Source organism: Mytilus californianus, unplaced genomic scaffold (assembly GCF_021869535.1).
Source record: "Mytilus californianus isolate M0D057914Y unplaced genomic scaffold, xbMytCali1.0.p SCAF_9, whole genome shotgun sequence".
Classification (NCBI taxonomy): Eukaryota; Metazoa; Mollusca; class Bivalvia; order Mytilida; family Mytilidae; genus Mytilus; species Mytilus californianus.
In genome coordinates, this window is record NW_026262745.1 from 42671370 (window position 1) to 42698390 (window position 27021).

General features: G+C 31.2%; 1 protein-coding gene and 1 long non-coding RNA gene across 2 annotated transcripts; both read left to right on the top strand.

Annotated features, from left to right (window-relative positions):
• Positions 1-1173: 1173 nt before the first annotated feature.
• Positions 1174-12036, top strand: LOC127715887 (uncharacterized). The gene is made up of 10 exons (XM_052222006.1): positions 1174-1411; positions 4876-5032; positions 6448-6530; positions 7655-7774; positions 8639-8905; positions 9511-9567; positions 10229-10303; positions 10898-10963; positions 11443-11523; positions 11965-12036. Exons 4-10 carry the CDS (start codon positions 7658-7660, stop codon positions 12034-12036), a joined length of 735 nt encoding a protein of 244 aa, XP_052077966.1. The 5' UTR covers positions 1174-1411; positions 4876-5032; positions 6448-6530; positions 7655-7657.
• A 487-nt stretch (positions 12037-12523) lies between these two features.
• On the top strand, positions 12524-14570 carry LOC127714930 (uncharacterized). Its single transcript, XR_007988004.1, has 3 exons — positions 12524-12595; positions 13328-13415; positions 14152-14570. It is a non-coding gene; the product is annotated as an uncharacterized LOC127714930 (long non-coding RNA).
• The last annotated feature ends 12451 nt before the right edge of the window (positions 14571-27021 follow it).

The following is a 27021-nucleotide window of genomic DNA, read 5'->3' on the forward strand; positions in this document are numbered from 1 at the left end:
TACCAACCCTAATTGGTCAATCACATGATTGGCTAATTAATTTCTCATTTTAAGACTTGTTTCCCCTGTCAGAGTTCATATCTACGCACCTTTCATTCGAACTCTTAAAGTGAATTAATCTTAACGCAAAGTATGGCTTCGGGCAGTAGCAAAGCCCTTTTTTGGTGGTTCACTAGTGATTCAGAAAACAACACACTGATGTTTGCCTGCACCAACAAACCTGGTCTGTTCCCCGTACTTGAAGTTTCCTTAGGTGAAGTGACAATAATAGACGTGAAGATTTCAACTGATGAAGACGAGGTAAGTACTTTCACCTTTAAGATCTTTATTTCAGCTGCTTGATTTAATTTGAAATAAAGAAAGTTAAAATTGTCAAAGTTAGAACGGTTAATGAATCACTTTAAGAATTTACGTTCGAATTTAAGGCCCATGTATAAGTTTGGGATATACTGGCTCACTTCTCAACGTTAGACCAGAGACATAAATAATACAATTATATTATATGTCTATGGTTAGACTTACTACGTTAATTATAGGAGTGAGTCGCTATTTTCAGTAAATTTGTAAATGTGATAAAATCGAGAAATTAAGATGAAATATATTTTTTTTCTATAAAAATAGCGTAATCTTAAAAGGTATAGATATATTTATTATTGTTTGTCCTGTGAGAGGCTGAGGGGAGGATGAATCTCTTTTTTAAGGGTCACACTGTAAGGTGTCATAAACACATTTCCATCGAGAGTATTATGTATAAGTAAAATGGGTTATAAACTTTTCACGTCTAAATAAAATGTCACCAATTGAAATCATTGTACATGTCTTTATTGTTTTTAAACATAATTCATTTATAGATAGAATCTAAACTAAAGCAGAGCCTATGCATGCGTGTCTTTTTTTCTAAAAAAATATTCTGATCCCCAATTTGATGAAAAAAAATATTCTGGTCAAGCAGTTCATTTGACAGAAATAATTTGTTCTGAAGTGTATGATTCTGCTATGAAATATACGATTTATATGTCATAATGATTTATATCTGTGGGTCATGATTTTCGCAAAACTTTGAAAATGAGTTTTTTTAAACCCAAACCTCAAAATGTCTTTGGGGAAGTTTAATTTCAGGTTGGTTATATGGGAGGACAGTTCGTTTCAGTTTCCATGCTATAGATCTTAGCCTTTTAATTTTGTAGTGCATGAATGTTTATTGTAATAACTGATTAATAATCCGGAACCTCTTGGCATTTCCCACCAGATTCTAAAATTATTTATTTACATTGACTGGTTTCTCTCGTGTCGATAATTTCTGCATATCACATGCATTACTTATATCCAATTAAGGTGCCCAGATTTATGTTTAAAAAGCCGCCATAAGTTTTTCCATGCTAGAGCCTAGCTGCGTAAATTGTCAGAAAAAGTATATCATAAGGACTTATGAGCTACGATTCTGCAGCTATCTAAACTAAAGCAGAGCCTATGCATGCGTGTCTTTTTTTCTAAAAAAATATTCTGATCCCCAATTTGATGAAAAAAAATATTCTGGTCAAGCAGTTCATTTGACAGAAATAATTTGTTCTGAATGCAAATTTCCACCAAACCTGATTAGTGTTACATTTTGAAAAAATAACCAATTGATCGTGTCGAAAACTAGATAAATTTGTTCGCGCTTTGCATGAAAAAAAATTACTAAGAAAAAAAAACATACCCCCCCCCCCCCCAGCCTCCCCACCACCTTGTAGTTAAATGCTTGCTCACTTAGGTTAAGTCTTTGCCAATGGACACCAAATTACTGAAACATGGGCATTAGCTACGAGATATGAAGGAAAATAGAATATGATTTTGTTCAATCATAATAAAAATGAAATAATGAAATAATATTTCGCTTTAATCATCTAATTTGGTTAGATTTTGTCAAAATAAGCAAAGAAACATCATTGTTGAATTATTCACTTGCTAACTTGACATTAGCTAGAGATTGGTTACACATGCATTAGTCGGGTTCAGCCATTAAAAGGAAAAGAATGTCAACACTGAAAGTGAAACAAAGATAAACTATTTCATTGACTGATTCGATCCACAAAAAATCATTCTTATACAGGTAAAAACGATAATTAACTTTTTTTCAACCTATGAAATGAAATGAAATCAAACCTAAATTCCAATTGCATGAGGTCACTATCTGTTTATATTTATGTTTATGTTTATATCAGGTTATATGACCATCGGCAGTCTTCAGAGGTCATCTTGATAGTTGATAAGAGGGCGTCTAGACTAAAATACACAAGAAATTCTAATATAATATATTTTGGAGCACACTTTTTTAACTGTTTATTTCAGACTTATTGTAATTTTGATATATATACATGCATCATGTGTATAGGTTTTAGTATTTTATAAACCAAATATGAGAATTTGAGTCAAATCAGTCAACATGAATTTGACAGCTAATATGCCCCTTTCAGTGATGAACATTTCTGAGGTGGGGGCCTGGCAAATTTGAAGAGGTCAGAATATTTATTTCAAAATTAACCAATACACATTTTCAAACATCCTGGCACTTTAAATTTTTGAATTTAAGGTGAGATTCTCTGTGGGAACTTACAAAATAAAAAGTAAGGTGGCCAGATTATTTATTTTCACTCTGATCATAATCAAGGCCAGAATATTTATTTTTTTGTTGATCTACAAACGCACCAAAACTGCCCCCACCCCTTTTTCAGAATAAATTTATCGCCTTAACTTATTGTATTTTATGTGATACACACAACATATTTTTAGGATGCACATATAACTGCAAACAAAAAGAGCAGTCAAATTGAAGCCTATATATAAATTTTTTGATATGAAAGTATGGAATGGTAAAATTTCCAGCAAATGTAGCAATCTTATTGATGTTGAAGATTTCAGAAATAAACTTTTATTTTTTCAGGTCAAAAGGAAGGGGTGTAATCTATTGGCCCTCAAAATTACCCCTGACAAAAAAATTGCTCTTTTCAAATTTTGCATACTGAATGATCTATCACTATTGGAAGATTAAAGAGAGCCAAAAATATCTTAAACATATTAAATATTTTGGGCCAGAATATTTATTTTCATATGCGAAGTAAAAGCTAGATTATTTATTTTCACCTATAAAATCAAACATCTAAATGGGGGCCAGAATTTTTATTTCCATATTCTACCATATTCCCCAAAAATAACTGACCTGGCCATTTAAAATAGACCGGGTTAGGGGAATCAACAATATTTTTTCCTGGCCTAAGTAACCTACTTCACATAAGTTCAGGATTCCAAAGTTTTAATAGCATTGAAAGCAACTTGCATTTTTATAACTTCCAGGGTTAGGTCACTTACACAAAATGTATTAATTTACTATGGTTTTAAAAATTAGATCATCTCTCTTTAATCTCACATTTTTTTGCTATAAAAAAATCATATCAATGAACTATCCATACATTAAAAAAAGGATGGACTCTTACTGAATCATGTCAATATTAGATGTTATGTTGAAATCTTTTTAAATGGCAAATTTAAGGTTTAGCAAGTTATGATCATAATATTAAGGTTTTGTGAAATTTTAAAATGCAATCATACACGACTTTATTTCAATTTGGTCTGAGTCCTCTACTCAGGTGAATTGATATGAGTTCCCCCCTCCCCAGATATTCAAATAAGTTGATTTGAGATTTCATTGAAATTGAAACAAGGTCAAAGTTAAATTTGATATTCTTTATTTTAAGCCCACCTGGCCCGAAGGGCCAAGTGAGCTTTTCTCATCACTTGGCGTCCGTCGTCGTTAGCTTTTTACAAAAATCTTCTCCTCTGAAACCACTGGGCCAAATTTAACCAAACTTGGCCACAATCATCATTAGGGTATCTAGTTTAAAAAATGTGTCCAATGACCCCGCCAACCAACCAAGATGGCCGCCATGGCTAAAAATAGAACATAAGGGTAAAATGTAGATTTTGGCTTATATCTCTGAAACCAAAGCATTTAGAGTAAATCTGACATAGGGTAAAACTGATTATCAGGTCAAGATCTATCTTCACTGAAATTTTCAGACAAATCTGACAACCTGTTGTTGGGTTGCTGCCCCTGAATTGGAAATTTTAAGGAAATTTTGCAGTTTTTGGTTATTATCTTGAATATTATTAAAGATAGAGATAAACTGTAAACAGCAATAATGTTCAGCAAAGTAAGTTCTACAAATAAGTTGTCATGACCAAAATTGTCAGTCGACCCCTTAAGAAGATATTGTCAAGTCAATTTTTAACAATTTTTCGTAAATTTTTGTAATCTTTTACAAAAATCTTCTTCTCTGAAACTACTGAGACAAATTTAACCATACTTGGCCATAATCATTATTAGGGTATCTAGTTAAAAAAATGTGTCCGATGACCACGCCTTCTAACCATCATGGCCGACTTGGTTAAAATTAGAACATAGGGGTAAAATGCAGTTTTTGGTTTATATCTCTGAAACTAAAGTATTTAGAGCAAATCTGACAGGTGGCAAAAATGTTCATCAGATGTAGATTTATCTGCCCTGAAATTTTCAGACGAATCCGACAACCCGTTGTTGGGTTGCTGCCCCTGAGTTAGTAATTTTACAAAATTTTGCAGTTTTTTGTTATTATCGTAGATATCATTATAATATCTAATATCTAATACTATTAATTATAATTTTAACCTTATTTTACATGATTTCCAAAGCATCAGTAAATACAGGTGAGCGACACAGGCTCTTGAGAGCCTCTAGTTTAATGTTGCTATTGGTACAAGGTATTTTAGTCATTAGTGTATTGAGTCTTGCTCCACTCTTGTTACATGCTTATTAAGACAAGTTGAGAACATTTTTTTATTATTTTTTTTTATCTTCAGGCAGAAGAAGAGATATTGGCAGGCCTCCCCCTGCACAGATACAAAGCTGTAGATAAAACCTTCACAACTTTGGAAAACAGGAAATCAAGATCCAACTTTCTAACAGACCTTCAGGATACACTTGACAGTCTTCAACTTCAGTTTGCAAGAATAGAAGGTATTACATTTATTGATTAAATAAATAAAATTGTTCTCTAATACAATTGATTTATATAAATTTCATTGTTGTTTTTGACAAATATATATAAAGACACAAATTTTTGTTTATTATACCCCATGCAACGGGTTTATGTTTTTGACCCGTCTGTCCGTCCGTCTGTCTGTCTGTCTGTCTGTCCTGTTTCTTGTCATCTCAAGTCCTCTCAAACCACACAACAGAATTACACGAAACCTTTTTAGATAATAAGGACATACTATGTAGTTGTGCATATCGACAGGAAATTGTGATTCAATTTTTTTTCTAGGAGTTGCGCCCCTTTGAACTTATTTACTTTAATGTACTACTGCAACAGTTTGTCATTGCAACTCCTCTGATACCACACAACAGAATTTCATGAAACTTTTTTAGATAACAAGGACATACTATGTAGATGTGCATATCAACAGGAAATTACGGTTCAATTTTTTTTCTAGGAGTTACGCCCCTTTGAACTTATTTGCTTCAATGTACTACTGCAACAGTTTGTCATCGCAACTACTCTGATACCACACAACAGAATTTCATGAAACCTTTTTAGATAATAAGGACATACTATGTAGATGTGCATATTGACAGGAAATTATGATTCAATTTTTTTTTCTTATACTATTTTTTTTTCTTACACATTTTTTATTTCTAAAGACAATGTGGGGACGTGGGGTATGTGAGCGCGCTCACTAAGGTTCATTAATTAAAATTGTACTGGATTTGAGTAAATATACACAGCATTATAAAAAATCAGTCCTGTCCTGGTGAGTTACTGTTCTAACTTCTTTAAGCAAAGTTGACCTTGGATGAATTTGACTATGTTTTTAATATAACAATAAGGAGATGTGATATAATGAGACAATTTCCTCATCAAGAGACTGAATGTTGTAAAGTAAGCAACTATAGGTCACTGTACGGCCTTCAAAGATGAGTAATACCCACATCCCATAACAATTACGTTTTTAATAATAAATCAGTACACATCCAATGGATTTATTAGTATAAAAAAGACATCATAAACATGATAAACAGTCAGAAAAAAATATTATCTTGTGCAATGCCAAAATATATTTAGTTTTAGAAATGAAAGAATTCTGATTTCTTATGGTTATATAGCTTCTTATGTTTCTACATCTTTATACATGTCAGGATTTTGAAAGTAAAGGGTTTGAGCGTTCCTGATGATGATAAATCTCTGTTTAACACTGTGACTTAGATATAATAATTAAAACAGATACATTGCTATTATGATAAACAGATCATGGAACTTGTAAATATATGTGTTTCTTAATTACAGCTTAAGTTACTTAATCATTTAACATGTTTAATGTAAAAAAAAGTCAATTGATTGAAAATTTGGAATTTATTATTTTTGAAAATTTTAGAGGAAATACCAGCAGCCAAAAGTAAGCCAACACAAAAGACAAAGACAAAATTTGTCCATAAGAGTCTGCATGAAGAACTCAGGGTGAGTACTAGATTCTTAATTTTATCACATCTGATAAATGGTGTATACAGATTGAGTACACACAAGGTGATTCAGTATACATGGTATAGAAAACCCCATGTAGTCTCATTTCTCAAATGGTGTGCCTCTTTGTGAAAACAATATATATTATACATGTTATATGATTTATTTTATGAACTTTTATTCAATCTTCAATATTTTTTACTTGTATCATGTACTGTCATGAAAATGTATAGCATGTACTTAAAAACCTGTTTTATTTTATTTTGGCAGTCTTGATTCCTTATTATGATTTATATTCAAGCAGACAAAATCATTTGATTAGTAATATTTGGTGCAGTTCAAATTTTCAAAGTCTAAAATTGTAAAAGGTTTTGAAATGAAATTTTTGTTTTGAAAATTCTTTTGGTTTCACTTACACCATTTGTACACTAACAGCCTTGACCATTTATTGACCACATGATGCTAATTGAATATAAAAGGGTATTTATGCATGATATATGCCCAAATTGATTTTTCAAAATGTAATACAATGGTCTAGGTCAATAAATTATGGATTGAAATTGAATACATAAAAGGTCATTCTGGACAGTTGTAATTTTAAAACTGTTATTGTAATTGCCCTTTTAAAGTGTGCCATGGTACATAGTCTGCATCCCCTTTTTTCGCTACAGTGGATTCAAATTGTGTGTGATTGTTGTGATTTTTTCTTGGAAAACCCTTTCCATCATCAGGTAGAAGTTGAAAATACTTGTCAATGAAAAGGATTCAAGTAAAAACTTAAATAGATCTTAAATGAGTTTATGTCCTTCAAAATTAATTGAAAGTTGTGTTTTTATTGGATTTTTATATTAAATTTGCATTTTGATAGGGATAATGTAAATTATTAGTTCAATTACAAATTTGAATGTTACATAAGATAAAATATCAAAATCAAGTTTTCTCTTTATTTCTCAAAACTAGGCCCGTCGCCAGCAATTTTAATTTCGGAGTTAAAAACGTGGATAATACCAGCCTGAATTTGAAAGTTAACAATTAAACAATGAGTTTATTGCCCTAAATATGAAGGTATGATATGCATTTGTGTAGTAATGTAGTACAAATTTCTGAATGTATATTTGTAGATCATGAGAGAGGCCCACCCAGACTCAGGGGCAGCACCAAGACAAACTTTTTTAAACACCTCTAACAGACTGTGGAGAAAGAAGGTGATGCCTCTTTTAGGCTTCAACCCAGCAAAACATGTAAGTTTGAAATTCATATATCAGGATAACAGCCAGCTTATTTATTCTTGCAGGCCCTCTATTTTCGACTAATCAGTAGAAAATAATTGAAAATTAAATTGTTCCCAACATGTCTAACATAGATCAAAACTATGATACCAAAAAATCATGAAACGAATTTGGTGCAAAATTGTCCAGAAAAGACTAAATGCTTAATAGAGTATCACTTTTAAATAAGTTGGGTTTAATACAGTACACACATTTGGAAAATAATATGTACATGATGTATACATTTAAAAAAGAAGATGTGGTATGATCATGATGATTACCAATGAGACATCTCTTCACATCAGACCAAATGACACAGAAAATAACAACTATTGGTCACTGTACGGCCTTCAACATTGAGCAAAGCCCACACATGCCTAGTCAGCTATAAAAGGTTCGGAGTTTCAACAAAAGCTTTATTATGTAAAATCGACAAAAGTCAAACTCACAACATACCAGAATGCAATGTGTCTAAATACATGTTTTTTTATAATCAATATATAGAAATGTAGGATAATGGTTTATTAAAATGGCAAACACATTCAACTTATAGTTCAAATATTAATGTGATGTTATATTGGACAAAAAATGTATTGAGATTGATATAATTTTAATCTTATAGTTGCATTTCTGATGACATGAAAATGGCAATTATGTCTTATAATTTTGTCACACAAATACGATAACTTTTTCGGCAGTTCTCATGATTGAAAAAAAATGTTTGTGTATAAGAACATGATCTTTTTACTGTTTTGAATGAAAATAGAACATCTCTCAGGACTGTGTAGATACTAAATGTAATGAAATATTGTTGAAATGTAACACATTTAATTCCAGGAAGGTACTTTTGGTGGTTCATTCAAGGAACAGATTTACCTGTCAACCCTTCCAGAGTGCTGTTTTGACCTGGTTATAGATGTAATCAACTCCCATGATGCTGGGTTACTGCACCAATCAAATAGGAAGGAAACTACCATTAAACCAGGACTTTTTAAACATCTTGTTGGTGTCAAATCAGAAGTAGTAGTGCACAGACATCTAAGTCAACTGAATAGCGGACTGATCAATCTGCCAGAGTTTCGTCAACAGACCAAAGATATAAAGGTAACTTATAAGTAAAAGGAAATAACAAAGAAAAATGATTAAAGAACAGCAGCATTCTGTTTTTGTTAAATATGGTGTATTTCTGTTGATTTATATCTTAAATATCGAAAATCATATATTCCCCTGTTATCATAACTATAATGATAACAAATGGTGTATATTTCCTTTTATCATATTTTTGTAGTTACAAGCATCAAGTAATCTTTTTGTGAAGCAAAGTCAATATTGTTTTTATATCTTAACATTATATAAAATGACAAATTGACAGTAACAAATTGAAAAAATGTTATAATTATTACAGCGTTAGTTTTATGAAAAGTTATCATTTTACAAACAAGTGATCCAGTGCCAATGAAACACAAATAACAGGTTGTTGTAACCTATTTAAGTTGGAGAAGATGTAGTATCAATCAGTAATTTTGAAAATAAAAGAATTGAGGAAATTTTTGAAATTAAAAAAACACCTTTAGTTCTATACACTGTCTCCATAACAGACAAGGATCAATGTCCATTTGTAAATTGTTGACTCTGGTAAAGATATTGGTTAATTAAAAAGAGCTTAACTTTCTTTTCAGTCAATATCAATTTTTTTTTGCATCTTTCAGCTTCAGCATCAGAGTCAAAACAGCACACCAAGTGGCCCAACAGTGAGACGGTTACAGGTATGATATATAAAAAGAGATGTGAAATATTTGCTTTTAGTTCAAGTCTTGTTCTGTCTAACATAGGACTAGCACATTTATTGAGATGAACAAGGTGTCTATTTTAGTCATGATATTTCTGCTTGAAATAAAATTCAAGTTATATCTTTGTTTTCATTTACATTATTATATTAGAGGTAATCGATGTTCAAATCACTAAAAGAATTCTAGCTGTAATTTATAGATGGTGTTGTACAGTCTGTTTGGAAATACATATATAGAGAGACCTGGATGTAAAGAACTTATCTGTGTTATATGTAATCTTCCATGTTTTAAATCTTTTTATTCCATTTAATCATATATCAGGTTAAAGACTTTAAATCGATTGTTATTTTCTTAAAGAATTGGCAAGAACACTGATTTATAACTTCCAATTTAAATTGCAGAAGCCCCCTTTTGTCTAACATCTTGAGTGAAAATTGTGTACTAACAGAATCAGAATTGTAAATAGTAAATAGTCTAATAATCTCTTCTTTTTTGTTGCCACATTTCCAAATCAATACTTTACATTTATTTGGAAAAGTTAAGATGTAAACAAATTCCTAATTGCAACAATTATTTGAAATATCCCCATCAACACATAACTAAATGAAACATATACATTGAATTTGTTTTTTTGTAGAATGAGATTCTTCGACTGAAGTCCCGAGTTGAAGAGTTGGAAGAGTTGGTTGAAAGAAATCAGACACCAGATCAGGTACTTTTTTTTTACTTTGTGTGCGGCAGTGGTAAAATGTCAATCAGATTGTCAGTCAATTGTCTTTCACACTTTCAAACCTGTTCATACCAAGAAAAGGACAGGAAGTTATTGAGCAACTCGATAGAGTGCTTTTAAAAATAAGAACCACACATTAGTGTTTAATTATCGATGAATCCTCTGTTAGACATAAACCAAACCAAGAAAAAAAAAACAAAACATGTAGAGGCTTACAGGCGGTCATCAACAATCAAATGTTAATATTTCAATCTACCAAGTTTTATTAAAATATATGATTACATTGGCAAGTATGTTATTTAACAATTGAACAATTGTAGCAGATCAAATACATCAGTTTGCGAATGTAGATGTATAAATACTACTCATTTACATTTTTTTTCCTGTACCAACTACAATATGAAACTGGTTTAAGGCTTTAGCAGTTTTAGCTGTTTAAAATTTAATGAACATAGACACTTGATGAATTTAGGTTGCTTTTCCTAGATATGTATTTTCTCATATACACTGAAGTGACTTTCTATGATTTACATCACATAATAATATATATTGAAAACTCTTTAAATGTTTTTGTAGGATGTGTATGAATTTGATGACACTGACCTCTCACTCAGAGAACAAGATATGGAGGTTACAATTGAGGTAAGCTTTATTTTATCATAGGTCACCCTTAATTTTGTGAAATCATGTTAATTGTAAAAATTTTGTATGCATTTATAACAAAACGTGGTAAACTAAAAATCCAGATGTTACAATACACATTTTTATGGACAAGCACATTTTGAATTTTTATGGTGCTTACTGATTAAGCGTAAAAGACAATCACCCTTGATTTAATAAAAAACTCAATGCATGTGTTATGCTGAACCATTATAATGACCCATAAAGCCATTAAGAGTTTGATGTTCTTTAAATATTTTTTTTCTTCAAATTTTTACTTCAGATTTTTCAGAAATCGAGATATCATAAAAAAATATAAGTGAAATTTAAATGTCACACCGATACCCTCATCCATTTGATTGTAAGCCAACAACTGATATGACAATATAATACTATTCTAATGAGAAGTTTTCAATTTTTGTTATATGATCTTTTATGAAAGAATTTTTTTTATCTTTTAGAATGAAGAGTTGGATGTCATTCCTGATACACCAACAGGTTCACAAGTTAGAACCATTCCAGAAACACCATCCACTTCCAAGGTAAATTATCTGATTAAGATGCCAGTAGATAAAAGTTAATGATACATTTAAAATGTGTTAGCTATGGTGCCTTAATTATCTTCTTGTATCACTAAAAAATTGAGCTTTTTTATGAATTTGGTTTTCAGTTCTAGCTACCTAATCATTAAATGCATATTAACAACTGAAAGAAAAGACATTGTGCTTTCATTGGTGTAAAATAGTTTTTTAAACAATTTATTCTGTACAATAAAAGTCAGATTTATAGTTTAACATATCTGAATTTGGTTTATTCATGTAAAAAATCATTATTATGCACCTTTTTATTGCCAGAACAATATTTTGTTCAACCTGGCAATTTGAATCTTGATCCAGTTTCAGACAGAAGTATAAACTTTTGACATATTGAAGTCAATTAACATCCTTAACATAATTGATTGTTAAATGGGACATTTATTTTAGGCAACCAGTAGCAGAAAAAGAAACAAAGAAGGAGAGCTTCTAAACATCCTTGACAGACTCCGCGAGGTATGAATGCATGGTTTTAGTTATTTAAGCCAAGTGGATCGTAATTTTTCTTATTTCAAGCAAGTTGATAATTGCAAGCTTTTATTAAAAAGTTCATTGATTATTTACTACATTCTAAAATACACAATTTTAAGATGACCCATATTAATCTATATGCAAACATATAAATAGCAATCAACCTTTGTGCATCTATTAGATATATGTGTAATTTGTTGAGTATAAGAAAAGTCTTAATTTAAGAAATGTGGATCGTAAACAAAGTTTAAAAAAAGATGTACTGATACCAAAAAGATAAGTTTGAAATTCATTTTATTTTTTTTATACTCAATCATATGGAAATAAGCAAATATCTATTTGCAAAATCATCACATATTTTGTACAAGTTAGTCAGATGACAATTACAAGATATCATATTGACTTTCTCTTTTACTTCTATAATAATCATCACCCGACTTTTAACATGTTTAATATGATACTGTTATGCCATATTTTTATGTTTGTATTTGTTTTATTTTAAAAGCGTGCAGAAAAAACACAAGAAGATGACCAGACAGAAGAGATTCATGTAATATATATTTTTTTTTAAATTAATTTTCTCATCGTTTATAAGAATAAGAAAATGTGGTATGATTGCCAATGAGACAACTGTCTACCAGAGACCAAATTACCTAGATTTTAACATTGATAGGTCACCATATGTTTTTCAACATTGTCTATAGACAGTTTTGTCTATTAGCTCAATTTGGTTTAAAAGAAAAAAAAATAATTGTGAGGTAATCTATGGTAAGACATCTTGTCAATAACATAACTAAAATTTAGTTATTATTTATGAAGTATGAAACCTTATCGGGAAATAAAATTATCATCTTGCAGCTAATGGCCTGTAACTTGTATGGATTATTTCAACCAGAGATATTTTTTTTCCAATTATTTATTGCAGTCTTAAACAAATAATGCAGCAAAAATGGTTGTTTGTCAATTTAGTATTAAAAAAATACTTCTTAAACTATTTTTAGCCTAACAATGTCCAGCATTTACACTTGCTAACATATCGAGACAGATTAGCTGAGAGTTGTCTAACTCTGATCTCAGTTTAAAATACACATTTGTATGGGTTCTGCTGTGTGTAATTTACACATTATTTAGACACAACAAAACTTCTGTGCTGTCTTCCACAAATATGAGAAATTAATAAACTATTAATATGCATTTTACCTTCAAAATTACTGCATTACTTTTCTATTCTTTTTAACAGTATTTGTTTGTGAAAATATTTAAAATAAATTCTATATTTTAGGTCTTTACTAAAGGTGAAAAGGTGTCTGCCTACTATTCCAATGATAAGAAATGGTACGATGCTGTTATTACTGCAGTTTTAAAAGACGGTTAGTTATTATTTTTCATAATTATAAGTTATACCATTGAAAAATAAATTGTGGTATGAATACAAGTAACGAAATGCATGCAGTCAGCAAATCATCATTTTTTTATAATTTGGGATATTGTCAAAATCTGTTGATGGATTGATTTTTATTAATGTTAATGTCCATTTGCAAATACTTCATGCATATTGAATAGAACTGATGTTTACTCAAAAAATTATAGTAACTGCTTGAACTATTCGTGCATTTCCACTTAAAATAAAATTCATGCATGAACTGGTTCATACTATGAAAAACAATTATGTAAATTGTAATGAATTTTCAAATATTTAATTTTTTTGTGTAACTGAAGAAGAGCCTTTGTAGCATATGTATCACAGAAGTTCTCTAATTATACATTAGATTTTAAAAAAAAAGTGCTAAAACATTTTCATAATAGACATTGTATAAACAAATAACCTCAAAAAGAGAAACCTTAAGCAGTTCTGGGCAGGACAGAGGATTCCATGCTTTTTACATACCCCATTTGCCAAGAAGAATACAAATGGATGAAATCATTACTCCTCTCATATAATATTCTGTATCAAAAGCTGCATCAGTTTTCAATTAATAATCTGCACACCTTGAAAACTTGATTTTCATATAGATATGTCCTTTTAAATTCAAACATGAATACTTCTAAAACAATATTTAGTTGTTATCTGTTTAAATTTAAATATGCTCTTTTCTTATTTTACAGGCTATCGCATCAAATATGTGTTAGATGGGTTTAGAGAAGTGATTAAAGATACTGCATTGTTGAAGAAAATGTGATTTAAAGAACTATGACAAAAGACAGTGTATAAGAACTTATGTTAGAATGATGTTTTTATTATTCATAGTGACAAACAAATATTTTGCTCTGTTTTGAAAGAGAACAATTTATTTATTTATTTATTGCAAAGTTTAAACTTAACTTTTCTGTTATGTATTTGTGCTTTACCATTCAGCTATCTCGATGGTTCTTAATGTGATTTAAAGAACTGTGACAAAAGACAGTGTATAAGAACTTATGTTAGAATGATGTTTTATTATTCATAGTGACAAACAAATGTTTTGATCTGTTTTTAAAGAGAGTAATTTATTTATTTATTTATTTATTAAAAAGTTTAAACTTAACTTTCTTATGTGTATTTGTGCGTCACCATACAGCTACCTCGTTGGTTCTTAAAGTTATAATACCTGCACTCTAGGAGTGAGAGCTATCCAATCTTTGTGCTTATTTGCGTGTCTGTCTGACCAAGTAGTCCAACAGATATTTCTCAGAACATGCATAACAAAATGACTTAATATTTGGTTTGCTGCTTCTTAGGGATGAGTTAACCGTATTTTACTTATAAATGGACTTAGTTTTTCTGCCAGTGAACATTACATTCACTCTGTGGTTAAAGTTTTAAAAATTTTAATGACTTTCTTAAACTATCCTGGATTTGTACCAAACTTGGACAGAAGCTTGTTTATGTTCAAAAGCTAGTATCTACAAGGAAATTTTGTAAAAATTTATTTCCTGTTTATCCGTATATTACCTTTAAATGGACTTCTTTATTCTTCCTGTTAACATAACATACAGTCTGCAGTTAAAAGTTTTTAAAAAATTTATAAGATTCATAAACCATCCTGGATTTTTACCAAACTTGGACAGAAGCTTCTAACAATCAAAAGATAGTATCTAGAGGAAAATATTTAATAATTTTTTCCCCATAGACAACAGCAAAAGTAGGAGAGACACTGGGTTCCGCAGAACCCTTTCAAATTTTTTCTCCCATAGGATCTTCTTCCTTTGGTTTTTTTTAATCTCTCATAGGATTTTTATCCTCCCTTAGGAATTTTTTTTCTCCCTTAGGAATTTTTTTTCTCCCATAGGATTTTTTTTTTCCCTTAGGACTTTTTTTTCTCCCTCAGGAAATTTTATTTTCCCTTAGGATTTTTATTCTCCCTTATAATTTTTATTTCTCCCATAGGATTTTTTTTTCCCTTAGGACTTTTTTTTCTCCCACAGGATATTTTTTCTATTATGAAATCCCTTAGGATTTTTGTTAATCCTTTAGGAAATTTTTTATCCTACAGGATTGTTTTACAAGTCAAAATATCCTATAGGAAAAAAAATATCCTGTAGGATATGCTTTTTTTTTTCCTAAGGGATTCTTTTACTCCTAAGGGAGAAAATTTATCCTACAGGATATTTTTATATTCCTAAGGGATTATAAATCCCATAGGATATTCCTACGGGATTATGACTTTTCCTATAGGATTTCTAAAAATCCTGTAGGATTTTTAAAAATCCTATGGGAAAAAAAAATATCCTATAGGAAATTGACACTGATTTCACTCGTAATGCCGAACGGGGCGAGCCATATCAAAAATTTTTTTTTAATTGTTTTACCTATAGGCATAGGTATATTATTGCCAAGTTTGATAATTCTACCTTAAAAAAAAATGTGGTTCCAATTTGCACTCACGAGAAGTGCAAATTAATCCGAGAACATGTTTCTATCAAAAAGGTATATCTCGTCATTTTTATTCAATCAAGCAATCACGACAACTGCATTATATTGTCTTTAGAGAGAACGACCACTGTCACTTAAACTTGCAAGTCTTGGTTATATACAACATTAATTGATATCATTACAAAAACGTTGACAATCGCCTTAAATAATTGGTCAATCACTATCGAAACATGTATCAAAATGACAAGACTTTTTTTATACATATTGATTCTTGCCGAAATTTAATCATTACCGGCTTTGCCCAGAGGGTAACACCAGCCCAGTAGTCAGCACTTTTGCGTTGACATGTCATTGATGGTTATTTTTTACGGTAAATTTACCGCTTATAAATGTTAAATTATTCGGCACACTTTTTCAGAATTTTCGGATTGTTTATGTTCCGCAACTTTGTATTTGATTTTTTTTCTGTTTTTCCTGTATTTTTCTTGTTTTTTTTTTTGTTTTTTGTTTTTTGTTTTTTTGTTTTCTATTTTTGTATTGTCTTTGGTATAAATTTACTTCATGTATCACCTTCTTTGTAAAAAATTCTCTGAAACAGACATTATCAAGACGCTTGATTTCTTGATTGAATACATATTTGTTACGTTTGGAGGACGTGTTTTTCAACAAACAATCGGCATTCCCATGGGAACAAACTGTGCCCCTCTTCTTGCTGACTTGTTCCTTTATTCATACGAGGCTGACTTCATACATGAACTTCTTAGGAAGAAAGAAAAAAAGTTAGCAATATCCTTTAACTTTACATTCCGCTATATAGATGATGTTCTCTAACTATATAATTCAAAATTTGGTGACTATGGTGAACGCATCTATCCCACCGAAATTGAGATTAGGAATACAACAGATACAGTAAGGTCTACCTCATATCTTGACTTATATCTAGAAATTGACAATGAGGGTCGGTTGAATACATAACTTTAAGACAAAAAGATTATTTCAGCTTCCCAATTGCGAACTTTCCGTTTCTATGTAGCAACATTCCAGCAGCGCCTGCATACAGAGTATATGTCTCCCAGTTAATCTGATATTCCATTGTATTTCCTATCATGATTTCCTTAATAGAAGGTTGCTGCTCACAAGGAAGCTATTAAAACAAGAGTTCCAAGTGGTGAAGTTGAAATTATCCCTTCGTAAGTTTTACGTACGCGAGTATGTTGACCGTTATAGAATATCCGTTTCACAGACGATAGCGGATATGTTCCTAATGTCGTAACTACAATCCCTTCCCCTTTTTCCGAATGTAACCAACCGAATTAGACTTATTACCCGGTTTGTGCTCACATAAGCAACACGACGGGTGCCACATGTGGAGCAGGATCTGCTAGCCCTTCCGGAGCACCTAAAATCACTCCCAGTTTTTGGTGGGGTTCTTGTTGTTCAGTCTTAAGTTTTCTATGAAGTGTTTTGTGTACTATTGTTTGTCTGTTGGTCTTTTTCTTTTTTAACCATGGTGTTGTCATTTTATTTTCGACTTATGAGTTTGAATGTCCCTCTGGTATCTTTCGCCTTAATTTTTTAAGCAATGCATATTAAATTTTTATGTTTACTTGTTTGTACCTTTGTGAATTGGCTTTAGAGAATAAAGTATCTATCTTACTATCTTTCTATTTTGCCTTTATACTGTTTTGATTCGACGGCCACTGATGAGTCTGATATAGACAAAACACGAGGTACGAATACCAAATCATTAGCCATGTATGTTTTGTTTCATCTCTAGGAATATCATTTGTGTCGGATTAAAAGCAGTAGATTCTAAGTGTTTTGATGCAAGTGATACTATACCAGATTTCGATAATCTGTGATGTTTGACGGTCTCGTCTAAAATGGTGTACGCCGAAAAAGTTCAAAAAGGCCGTCATATACATTAGTAATTTTGAACTAGGTTTGAATGACAGTTTTTGTTTTTCAATATTAATGGTAGCTAGTTGTTGAGTTTTCGTATATCAGAGTCGAAAGTATATCTATGTTTTTATTTGTTTCAGAAATTATTCACGCGACTGGTTGATTACAGGACAAATTCGTAACTACACAATCACAATAGTAGTCATAGCATGTGTCTTGGAAACAGGTAAAGGAGTATGTATAAAAGACAACGTATATCTTTATGATGGTATGTATTAGTTTTCATGGCCTACTAAACGGTTATCCATTGTTTTTGTTGTTGTTTTTTTCACATCAGTTTTCTATAAGTAATACAAGCTAACAAAGTGTGTTTTTATGCCCTACATTGCTCTCATTGTCTGGTAAATAAATTTTAGTCTTAAACAGCCATTTTGATTTAAAGGTATAAGAAAAGTTTGAGACTAAAAATGTTAAGTCTTTTTAAGATTTCAAAATATTTTTCAATTACTTTCTTGTAGTAAATTCAGTACCTTGCAGTCAATCCAATACTGTTTTGTACCTGTTCAGACAAATCAGTACGTTGTTGTTTTGTACAGGTATATTACAGATACTGAACAGTCTGAATACCGACCAAACAAATCTAGACTGAACAGGTATTAAAGCTTTTCAGATTAAAATGACCGTTTCAGTTCAAAATTGGTTTCCCAGCGGTTTTTTTTTTAATTTGTGAAATGAATTCAAGCTAAATCTACAGAGGTCGGAACAAGAGTAATACTTTACAGAGACTAAATGGTGATACCCTTTGTTTTTGCGAAGAATGAACGGCACATTTTTAAATTGATGCACATATTTTTACCTAAAATAGAGGCGAAAGTTACCACAGAGACATTAAAACTCATAACTAGAAAATAAACTGACAACTCAATGGCCAAAATTGAAAAAGACCAAACGACAAACAATAGTATACAAAACAAAACAAAGAAAACTAAAGACTGAGCAACACGAACAAACCAAAAAAACCGGGGTGATCTCCGGTGCTGCGGAAGGGAAAGCAGTTCCGGATTCACATATGGCACCCGTCATATTGCTCATATTATAAGTCTAATTTAATTGGTCTTTTATAATCTTCCATTTATGATCCCTCAATAAAATTTCTACCCAATGTAATACAAAATATAAATAAGAAGATGTGATATGAGTGCCAATGAAACAACTATCCATCAAAATCACAATGTGTAAAAAGTAAACAATTATAGGTCAAAGTACGACCTTCAACACGGAGCCTTGGCTCACACCGAACAGCAAGCTATAAAGGCCTCCAAAGAGACTAGTGTAAAAACAATTCAAACATGAAAAGCAATGGTCTAATCAATACAAAAAACGAGAAACGAGAAACACTTATGAACCACACCAACAAACGACAACCACTGAACAACAGGCTCCTGACTAAGGACAGGTGCACAAAATTGCAGCTGGTTCAAACGTTTAAATAGGCGCCAACCTTCATTCTAACCTAAAACAGTGGTATAACATTACAACAGAAAAAGACACACAATAAGATATCAATTGAAATGGCTGAACTAGATCAAAAAGACAATACACAAAAACAAGTAAATATACACTGAACGAATAAGTTTGATCTATGACACAATATAAATAAAAAAGATGTTTCAATGTCAAAATGACAACTTTAACCTAGATCAAAATGGCATTAAATAAAGTAACGTACACAGGTAAATTTGAATATAATCATAGTATGAGTATGGAAGTTGAAATTTGTTTTATATCCAAATAATAATTTCATTAATTACAACTGCATTTTTGTTCTGTGTTACGTCTAGTACCAAAAAGGCAAACAAACAATGCATACAGACTTTAAAAATATAAGTAAAACGTTTAGTCATGATGTCATTCATTTTTTTTTATATTAAGCAATATTAAATAGTTGATGCTAGTAAAAATGCTAACATGTTTCAAAGGTATAACAATTTAACAGATTGCATGTTTCAATTCAAAACTGTTTTGAACCCAAGTTTCATATTTTCATTTTCCTTGTGGGTATTTGGTTTAGAGCATCATTGACGGGAAATTTTCCAAATGAGTATATGGTATATCAACAAATTTGGTCTCAGGTGATGATATGTTAGATACTGCTACTAAACGTTAAAAAGGATAATAATCCATTTTGAACATTGGTAAACTACTATTGCCTGTTTTGATCACAGATTCCAATTGAATCAACTATGTTTGAATGTTTCTAGTCATCCTCGTAATTCATTCTCGTCACTTATTTCCCTGTGATAAGTCACAATTCCATGACGATAGTCTGCATATCTTCACATTTATATACAACGTGTTGTGTGAGGAGAACTGTTGACTCTCTAGTAAATGTTTTTCTTGTTTATTTTACAGGTACAAACGCAAGCGCAACTCTGATTAAACAGACTTGCTGTGAACTTGGTGACACAGTCCCGTTTCAAGTGTCTAGCACAAACGGCTATATGTATATTCTTTTTCAAACCGACGAAACAATTGGCAGGGAAGGTTTTCAAATAAATTACATACTCGAGGGAGCACCAACGACAACTGCACGAATCACCACAAGTAAGCCAACCACTATTTTTTTTCAGTACTTACAAGGACATCTCCATAATCTCCCTGACTCTAATAGAAAATCAAAGTATCCTACGTCATGCATGTTTTCTGACATTTTTTTTGTATCTCGAGCTTGTATTTTTTCATGCCGCAGTCACAAGAAAACACATTCATGTGTTAAGGCTTACTTTTGGTTTTTCGACAGGACAAAAACACTAACAACAATATTTTATGATCTATTAGTTTCAATGACTGCGAAGAGTAAATATAAGCACTGCTTAACAATCTAAATTACAAACGTGCATATATTATGAATTTACTTTGCATACAGGGATTTAGGTAAACTATGCATATTGTAAACTGTGAATTTATACTTTGTGTTGACATAAAATATTATTGATATGGTTAATTTCTGTAAATTGTTTGTTTACATAATTTTTAATTACTCGCAACAATAAGGTTTTACTACCCTCATGGGTATATGGCCCTAGCCTTATTGTGCATTAATATTCAGAAGTTTTTGCTTTCAATGCTCTTCATCTTCGAGTTTGGTGTGGCCTTCCAAATGTTTTACTTACAGCGCCACTGATCATTCTTATGTAGACGAAACGAAACGCTAGTCTGGCTTAATTGATTATAAGTCTGGTATTTTTTATTGGGATTTACACACACTGGATTAATGCCACTGCTCGTGTACGTTTCGTTCACGAGAGTATCACCAGCAGTAAGCTCTTTATTCTGCCTTGAAATACCATTGATATCGTGATTTAATGTCAATTTCGGTGTGTCAAATTTTAAATTACTCGAAACACATACATTGTCTACCTCAGGCAGAAATAGTTGTTGCCTTATTTGGCACAAAATTTCCAGTTATAAGTGTAGTAAATTGTGGACTGTTGCTTGTCTGTTGTTTATTCTCAGTAAAGCATAGTGTTTCTAATTTTCGTCATCATCTTATTTGCTAACTAATTTGGTATCGTATCCTTTTTCATTTTAAAGAAATTACCGTTTCACCGTATTGAACTCTGCCATTATGTTTAATAAAAATTCTCCCACGTCGTTGACTATAGAACTTTCTTTTAAAGTATTGTAGGAAGCTACAAATAATTTGAAATTTCTATGTACATTCTTAAATATTTTGTTTTACATCCATGAAATGTCCGTAGTACAGACTTTTAGCAAACATAATAGTAAACAACACAGAAGAAACTAAATGACAAAAAAAAAAGCAAATATGATTTATCAATGTAAATCAATAAGCAACACTACATAATGATTAGAACTAATAAGGGGTTCAGGTAAGCCAGCTCATCATTGAATACTAGTACTTATAGTAAACCAGCTTTGAAGATGATGTAAATACTGTAACTTGATTTATTCATATAATATCTATTTGTCATCTCTAATGACCTAATATGACTACTGCGTTAGACTTATCACAGTGTTTGACCATAACTGAGCAACACGAAGGGTCTCACAAAAGTTAATTATCTGCTTACCCTGTCGTTTTGTTCTGTGTTAGTGTTGCTCAGACTTTAGTTTTTTATGTTGTGTTTTATATACTGTTGCTTTTTGTTGTTGTAGTTTTTCTTTATTTGCCAAGGCATTGTTAGTTGGTTATTGACTTTTCAGTTTGAATATCATGTTAGTATATTCCGCCTCTACTAGTATAGTAGTTGTTGTCGCGTATAGACTCCAAACATATCCTTTTAAATTGGAATGGAATTCCAAAAATAAAATAAATATCTTAAATCGAAATAAAAATATATTCCACTTTGAGTTGATTATGTAATTTCAGAATACTAAAGCATGTGCACAATATTGCCAATACAAACGTCTTTTATGAAGTACAATAATACTATTTTAAGACCATGAAGTACAATTGCTTATGTTTTACATTAATTGAGAGAAAGTGGTCTTTGTCTGGATTTTTATTTTGCATTTGAAAAAGCGTTATGAAATTATTACATATGTTTGGTTGCAACAAACTTCTTGTATTCTTAATATCCAACAAGAACTTTCAAAACGCTAAAACTATCTACTGTAAAAGTAAGATAAAAAGTTTTACTACAAATATCGTGATATTCAATTTAAATATTAATTGTTGAGAAACATGTGCACGGTGGTACCAAGAACAAGTCACGTAACACACTAAAACAAAAACGACTATTACCACGTGTGTCTCTTCTTATATGAAGACGTGCGGCTGGAATGAGTCTCTTTTTTGATATGTTAGTTATATCAATGGGTTGCAATTTCATGAAGGTAAATTATTAATGGGATAGTAATTTTCATCTTTTGATAAGATAACTGTATATATGCTGTTAATCCTTTTAAATCGGGATGTTCACAAAATTTCAATATGTAAATGGGGGATGTCTTTCATATCACGTCTGTTCACACAAAACATCTAATTATTGAGACCAACCCGTGGAAATCACAGTAATAGAACGTTCAAAACTTGTAATCGTTGCAACAACGTATTGCATTATTAATTTGAAAATAAAACAGTTCCTATAAACTTGATTATGGATTTACCATTTCAGTTTTCTTCCTCATAATACGAGAACCAAGTAAAAAAAAGTATGTCATGTTTGAAAATAGAACATACTATTGTTTTGGTTTTAAGTTACCATTAAAATTTATTCAAATGTAAAAATTACTCGCCCATGCATAATCTAAACCCCCCAAACTAATAAAAATACCCCTGAAAATAGCTCCACATTCGATTTGTTGTTTCGTGAACTTTTGATTAAATTGTATAAAGTACATGTACTTATTTTCGATTGAAAAGAATTTATCAGATGTCGAAATAATAATAATCGTAATGAATTTCACGGCAATAGTTTTAATGTCATTTATGTCGTATCAACATAATCCTATATTTATGTGCCTGTAAAATGGAATACAAAATATTCATGACAATTTAGAATACTAATTGTGTATGGCTGTCGAGGGAATTGCGCTTAAACTTTCACTATTTCATATTTATATTTTCAGGCACAAACCATGATAGTAAATTACCAATTTATATAGCTGTTGGATGTGCAGCCACAGCTGTGGTTATTGTTTGTATTGTGTGTTATATCACTTGGAAGAAGTTTAACGGCAATAAAATCAAAGGATGTGACAATGATGCAATAAAAGCATAACAGATGAAAAAACCCATAAGAATGAAGAAATTATTAATTTATTTCTGTTTTATAAATAGGTAATACCTAGTGTGTTGCCAATATAAATTTGATTTCAGTAAAAACGAACATTTTTACCGTAATTGTTGTTTTTCTTAAACCTGTGTTACCGTTAATCATAATGTAAACCAGTATCGTAGAGTGCTTTTCTATATTGGTTTAAATTTGACCTTTTTATATGTGACTTCAGCTATACCACTTGCTGTTACCAAACAGGGGAGAGTTGAGTGCTGAACTATTCCAATACAACCACATGTCTTCAAAAAGGGTTTCACCATTGAGGAATTTTTATCTTGATTTGATTTATAGGGTTGTATCAGTTACAAAATGTAAATCAATTCACTAACTTCGTGTGATTAAAAGTTTAAAGTATGACAAATACACTTGTCTATTGTTGAAGAAATGAATTTCTTGTGTTTGTCTATCCTTATGTTGCTAGGTCAATGACGTCTACCATATATATATTATTTTTAAAAACCTAATAATTGTTGCGTAAACTGAACCAATTTTTTGAGTTAGTATTATAAATAAATTAAACATGTGTTGTTTGTTTGAAATATTGTTGCATACCAATTTTTACTAAGATAGTGAATCAAATTATCGTTTTCTGAGTCGATAACTCTTGATATATTTCTGTTGTTGTGATTTATCTATGTGAATACTGAGCGTGTGTTCTTGTTCAACATTAGCATTTTAGTTAAATCAAATTATTTTGCATTCACAAATTAGTAAGTTGCAGCAATACAGATTGTACCATAGTTAAGATCCTCTGAATTTCTATAAATGAAATCATTTACTCTAACTGTATCTCATTCAAGCACTTAAAATTATTGTTCATTTGCTTTCTTCTGCTTTTTGAATCACTGGATACTGATGAGTGAAAACGGAATTCGCCTCTCGCATACTAAGTTATAAGCCTGATAACATGGATGACCTTATAATTGATACCACTGCTGGCGGATGTTCCGTCCATGGAGTATCACCATCTCAATAGTAAGCACTCCTGTATTAACATGAAACATCAAGGATACAACTTTGAAATCATTCCAAATTGTCCATCCTTAGGTATAGATAGCCATTGCCAGATTTTGTCTCAAGGATTTTAGAATTTTGTTTTACAATCTCACTTCAATGTCCACATTGGTTTGGATGTTGACTCAATCGACGGCAACGAATGCGTCCTTTGTTGACGAAGAACACGCCTGGAGAACTAATATATAAGCCTTGTATCTTTCATGATTTTTTACCTTGGCACAAGAAGCATTTCTTAGCACAAATTTACGACTGAAATTCGCCGGATTTATATTTCTTGCAAACTACGAAATGATATGTTTTACACAAGACAACATCAGTTTTTGCAAAGGAGAGGCGAAATAAACCAATAAGATATTCAAAATTTCAAACAAGTCGAAAGCAAACTGACAATGCCATGGCAAAATAAGTTAAACAACAGTATACAAAACACAATACATAAAACCTAAAGACTGCATGAGAAACACGGTCCCCATAAAAAACCGGGGTGATCGCAGGTGCTACGAAAGGGTACGCAGATCCTGCTCCATATGTGGCACCAATAGTGTTGCTCGTGTGAGTACACTCCCGATCACAGTATAATGCGGTAGGTCATATTCGAGGGAAAAAGGTTAACTTGGTACAGGCATTTTCCAAAGAAAATTATGGGTTAAATCTGGTTTTATAGCTAGCTAAACCTCAAACTTGAATGACAGTAGACACAGCGATAGAATCAAGATAGACGCTTGCTACTGGCTAGCTAGCAGTGCTAAAATGATTATGGAAGTACTTTCAGAACCCATCGATAATGTGTGATAAGATCGATTCCGTGAGGAAATTCGATGTTTGGGACCCCGCAGTTCACTTTAGCGAATTTTATGACAGTTCCATTTATAATAAGGTGTTTTTTTGCAGTAATTGAAGAATTGATTTTGCTATGTATAAAATAAACGAAAAGATGCCAGAGTTATAATTGTGTACCCCAGACCCGTTGTTCGTCTTCAAAAATCTCACCAGTGACATTCGAATGAAAAAAGTTAAAAGGCCAAAAAAATTACGAAGTTGATTTAACTCCTTGGTAAAAAAAAAATGAAAAAAATGGGTAGAGTAAATGTTCATTATATTGGCACAGAATTGAACAACTATAACCATTTCTAAAAACTGGTAAGCATATACAAAGTATTGAAAGTTTAGTAATAATATAGGCTATAAAATTGAAGATGAAGCTTATTTTGATATGAACTATTTTCTAACCAAAATTTTCTTTTCCATCTATAAATCATATTATATGTCTGACAAAAAAGAGGAGGTCGTTGATATCTTTTAAATCTTCAAAAATAGAATCTGGGATATTATCAACATTAATAAAACAAGAATAAAAAAAAAACAAGAAAATAATACTAAAAACATGGAAATATTTCGAATCCCCTTAGTGCAATAAAGTGATAATTGTCATTCTGATTAACACAGAAACAATCCTGTTCTCCGGTTATTAGACTGAAATACAAAAAAAACAAATTAAGATGAATTTGGTAGTGCAAAACTTTTAAAACAAGCCAGGTTTAACACATTCGTGTGTAGGATTTTGAAAATCTTATGGATTAACACTGTATTGGAAATTATACTTTTACCTATGGATATTCGTTTTTCGTGTTATAGGTAAATGTACCACGATTTCGCCGTGCCCTTTTGTGTCAGTTTTCAATTTTTAAAATCAATATATACCTTTTACTTTATCAAATGATCAATTGACTAAATATTCTAATTTCTATAGAATAACAGCCACGTACTTTATGATGAAGTTTGCAGGGGGGAGGGGCATGAGGCATGGGGTATGATAGTTAATCCTGACTAAGTTCTTATTGTATTAAATATTTGTTATTCCTGTTCACTATGCAAACTTATGATAAGTAGGTGATCAAGTAGATTACACATCGTGATGTAACGTTATTGCATACATGTATTGAAGATTTGATTTATTAATTAAAAAAAATGAAATAATATACATAATATATGAAAACAAAAACATTCTTAATTCATCAATTAAGATTTTTTTACACTTCAGTCGTGTAAGCTTTAAAAAGTTCAAAATTAGCTATCGTCAGTAAAAATCAACTGATGAAGAGTTATGCTACCAAAATATCATCATCCATGTCCTGTACCAAGTCGGAATATGGCGGTTGTTATCAAATGGTTCGTTTCTATGTATGTTAGCGTTTTTTTTTTTTTTGCACTTGTGTTCCTGTTGTTCCTTTGTTTTCCTCTTATAGTTGATGTGTTTCCTTCGGTTTTAGTTTGTAACCCGGATTTGTTTTCTCTCAATCGATTTATGACTTTTGAACACCGGTATACTACTGTTGCCTTTATGTCTTTTTTCAGCGAAGATTTGATAAAATTATATACAATATAGGTGAAGAAACGTAC

Bases quoted from the DNA above. Each gene is read 5' to 3' on its own strand.
- LOC127715887 (XM_052222006.1), top strand. From the start codon at position 7,658: ATGAGAGAGGCCCACCCAGACTCAGGGGCAGCACCAAGACAAACTTTT. The intron at 9,568-10,228 runs GTATGATATATA...GTTTTTTTGTAG, and splicing joins CAACAGTGAGACGGTTACAG to AATGAGATTCTTCGACTGAA. The intron at 11,524-11,964 runs GTAAATTATCTG...CATTTATTTTAG, and splicing joins AAACACCATCCACTTCCAAG to GCAACCAGTAGCAGAAAAAG.